At 36.5% G+C, this 3,709-nt stretch overlaps 1 protein-coding gene across 1 annotated transcript in view; it reads right to left on the reverse strand.

Annotated features, from left to right (window-relative positions):
* LOC107643049 (zinc finger CCCH domain-containing protein 64) overlaps positions 507–3,709 on the reverse strand; it is a gene marked incomplete in the record, with an annotated part of 4,187 nt that continues 984 nt past the window's right edge. The window contains 8 exon segments of the mRNA XM_016346590.2: positions 507–867; positions 951–1,022; positions 1,091–1,323; positions 1,494–1,639; positions 1,861–1,954; positions 2,198–2,483; positions 2,583–3,025; positions 3,260–3,377. Coding sequence (XP_016202076.1) covers positions 1,195–1,323; positions 1,494–1,639; positions 1,861–1,954; positions 2,198–2,483; positions 2,583–3,025; positions 3,260–3,377 — 1,216 coding nt within the window.

Here is a 3,709-nt window from a genome sequence, read left to right on the forward strand (position 1 = left end):
AATAATAATAATAATAATAATAATAAAAAAAAAAAGAAAGGAGGCAGATGATTTGAGACATTCTTGGGATCCACCGACAGCTTCCCTCAATCATCGATTTCATTTGAGGGGAAGATTGTGATCAGTTTATTTATCATTTTATCTACGTAATATGTCGTCTTAACAAACCATAAAGGAAAATTCTTGTAAACACATAATACAACATTAGGCCGCTAATTTTCAATCTATATCATAGTCTTGTGCGCGAAGGAATTCCTCACCATCGAAATGATCAAATGAACGATCAAAGTACGGCCACATATGCCCACTTGAGACATATAGAGATACCCTCAGATTATAGATTTTCGTACTCCAATCAAAAGTTCAACGCATGAACCAAAAGGAACAAATCACAATCAGGATCGTATGCATATTACATCATTACCTGATATTTAAAGAACTCATTCCTCCAATCCTCCCAAACCTAAAAGAGAGAGAGAGAGAGAGAGAGAGAGAGAGAGGCTACATAATACAACTACTACTAACTAAACAGAATTCAATTTCCATAACAAGGGCCTTTCATAAACCAGTAAAATTATTTGTCTATAAAATATACACTGTTAACTCTACGAAAACTACCAGCACAAGTATTATAAGTTGTAACATCTAAATAATATCGTACAAAATGATACAAATTCACCGGTTGAAAGTTGGAACAAACCTCCCTCACCTCACCCTCAACTAAGCCAGCTTGTTTCAGAGCTTCAATGCAGCTTGTGCAAGTTGGTTGCTGCATACAGCTTGATAGAATAGCGACTTTAGATTTATGATTCTTCACTTGAAATATATCCTAACCCAAAGTTGAGGTGGCATCTCCACAATGCACATCTAATTGTCACATTACAATTCATCAACCATGTATAGAAAGAAAGATGGCACAGGGAATCCGTGTTAAGAAAGTGGAGATTTACCGTGGAAACTGCTGAGAAGAATGTCAGATCATTAAGTCTCATGAACACCAATTCATGTCGCATAATGAACAACTGAAAAGTCAATTGATTCCGACAATCAAGAAAACAGAAAGTTGATGATTACAAAAATAAATATGTACCTTTTAATTTGGCATTCAGCACCTAAAGCAATTGGACATTTAACCAAAAGAGACTGTAATCACAAGTGGCACTGCTGAAAATTGAGTCTTCGATGTATGAACAATTAACAGTTTGGATCATATTCTTGAAATCGGCTCTTGAAATCTTCTACGATTTTCATTTCTTCCTCTTTGTTATGTTTGCGATTCCTCCAGTCTGCATTGTCTGCCATATTGAGCAACCCTGCCAGGACCTGAGTCAAATTTATAAGTTCCAATCTTAATCTGATGAGTACAAGAGTAATTTTCCTTATAAGAAAAAGAATGATAATCGTTGATGTCCTCTTGGAAAAAAAAAAGACTGATTAAGAAGTATGTGATTCATTCTTATATTAGCATAGCATTCCATCAGTTAAGTGCCTACCTCACGTCCAAATTGGGCAGGGAATCTCACTTTCTCCTCAACACGGTGCAGCAGAATTGTGCCTCCTGGGATTTCGGCATAGAACAAACTTGACTCCCCATCAGCTTGTGTCTTCAGAAATTTTCTTCCATCAGAAATGCTATCAACTTTGTCACAATAAAGAACATAAGAATGAATATAAACTCTAAAACGAGTCAAAGTGTAGATCATTTTCCAGAATAAACAAATTCGAATTGATTTCTCAAGTCATGCCATTAGTAAGTTAGAACTAATAACAAGAAATTACAAAGAGGGGGAAGAAAGGTTAGTCAGAAGCAGACGGAACAAAAAATGAAACAGGAAGCATGACCAGAAGATTAATACTTACAATTCTTGGACACAAATTTAAATCCCATCTTTTGTGCAGCTAAATTGAATGCCTTTTCAACCATAACTGCCTTGGAAGATGGAATAGGAATGGCCTACATGTAAGAGCAGAAATCACATAATAAGAATGAAATTCAAACATATTTGACAAAATACTAGTGTTATTAAGCAGAAAATAGCTGAGCCAAAGGGAAAAAAGATAAACAGAGTGGACATCTACAGTGGAGTCAACATATCATAGAACTAGAAAAGGGACAAGAAGAAAGTTAGGGGAGGAGAGGCAACCTCACGTCAAGCAAAGAGCTACCCAATCAAGTTATAAGTATTACTTATTTTACCTGAAGATTTGCATGAGTGCCGCGTATGGAAACCCACTCAAAAAAGATGACTTCCTTTCCCTGGCTCTTGCAATACCTCTGAAGACTGTTCTGAAACCGACAGAGCTCAACTTCAGATTCAGATGACAGAGACAAGGTACTTGGCATATGCTCAACTGGTACTATCAGCACATGGTCTTCAACAAGTGGACCTTTAGCCAGTGCCAAGTAGTAATTTTCACCAATGCTTATGATCAAGTGAGACTCCACATTGGGGCTTGACAAGCAAAACCAACATTCTTTTGATCTGCAGTTGTAATGTAAAGATTTGTCAAACAAAAAGCTAAAAAATAAAATTCTGAGTGAACAAGAAAGATCTCAAGTAAATGAAGACGAGGAGTAAGACCTAGTATTTTCAGATCCAGGCCGCCTAGAAGGAGGCATATCGCCTTCATTCTGCAAACTGTGCTTAAAGCTGCAATCTGGACCCCTTTCACATTTTCCTTTATTCAAAAAATCAAAGCAAACCCCTCTCTTATACCGTTCCCTTGCATCCCCATCATGTCGAAAATTGCACTTCTCTCCACGTGGGCAAGAACCAGAAGATACAAATTTGAAACATATTTTTTCCCCATCCCCAGCATCATGTCTTCGACGCTTTTGAGAAACATCATATCTCCAATATTGATCATCAGACATCACATCACCAGATCTCTTAGAGACATCCTTCGGAGATGTACTTTTTTCCATGAGTGTGTATGGTGATAAGGTGCTATTTGTGGTTTTCATGGCAATCTCAGTGGAAGACATGGTAGATGCTGGAGTGGGAGAAAGTGCATGAATAAATTTCTGAAAAGAGGTGAAGAAATTAACAATATTGAAAAGCTATTAACCTTTTAAAGAGAGCAACTAATAAGTAATAACACAAATAAATTGTGCATAGCTGGTTAGGGGCATTCCTCAAAAGAATAAGACATTTTCTAACCAAGAAAGTTATCAGAAATATGACCAAATGAAGAATCATGGAGGAACTACTAATCAAAATGAAGGACAGATGATGAAAGAATAAGTAAATGGCCAAACCTGCTTATCTTTATTTCCAACAGAAGCAAGCCCTATAAAACGAGTCACATGCACAGCATCAACATTGGAATATGGTTCACGGGTATAGTATATACCTTTAGTGCCTGCAATATGGTAGCTGCAAACAAAATAATAATAAATAAAATGATGATCAATAAAGATTAACCTCCTATGTTAAAGAACTTCATGATGTCCCCTACAAGATTAATACTGAGTTAATCTCAATAGTCCAACCAAATTCCATTTTCCTTTAAATGTTTGTGGGATTGTAATCTCCAGACTCAGCGATATGATTAAGAGTAAAACAAAAAAAATCTTCTATAAAAAAAATCAAAAATACAGTTGAACACAAAAATCAGTCAACTGAACAAGTATGCTGAGGGTCCTTCCCACCAGAGCTTGAAGTGCACAGTTTCACCAAATATTGTGAAATCAGGCGTATCCATACCA

The sequence above is a fragment of the Arachis ipaensis genome, chromosome B01 (assembly GCF_000816755.2).
Source record: "Arachis ipaensis cultivar K30076 chromosome B01, Araip1.1, whole genome shotgun sequence".
NCBI lineage: Eukaryota > Viridiplantae > Streptophyta > Magnoliopsida > Fabales > Fabaceae > Arachis > Arachis ipaensis.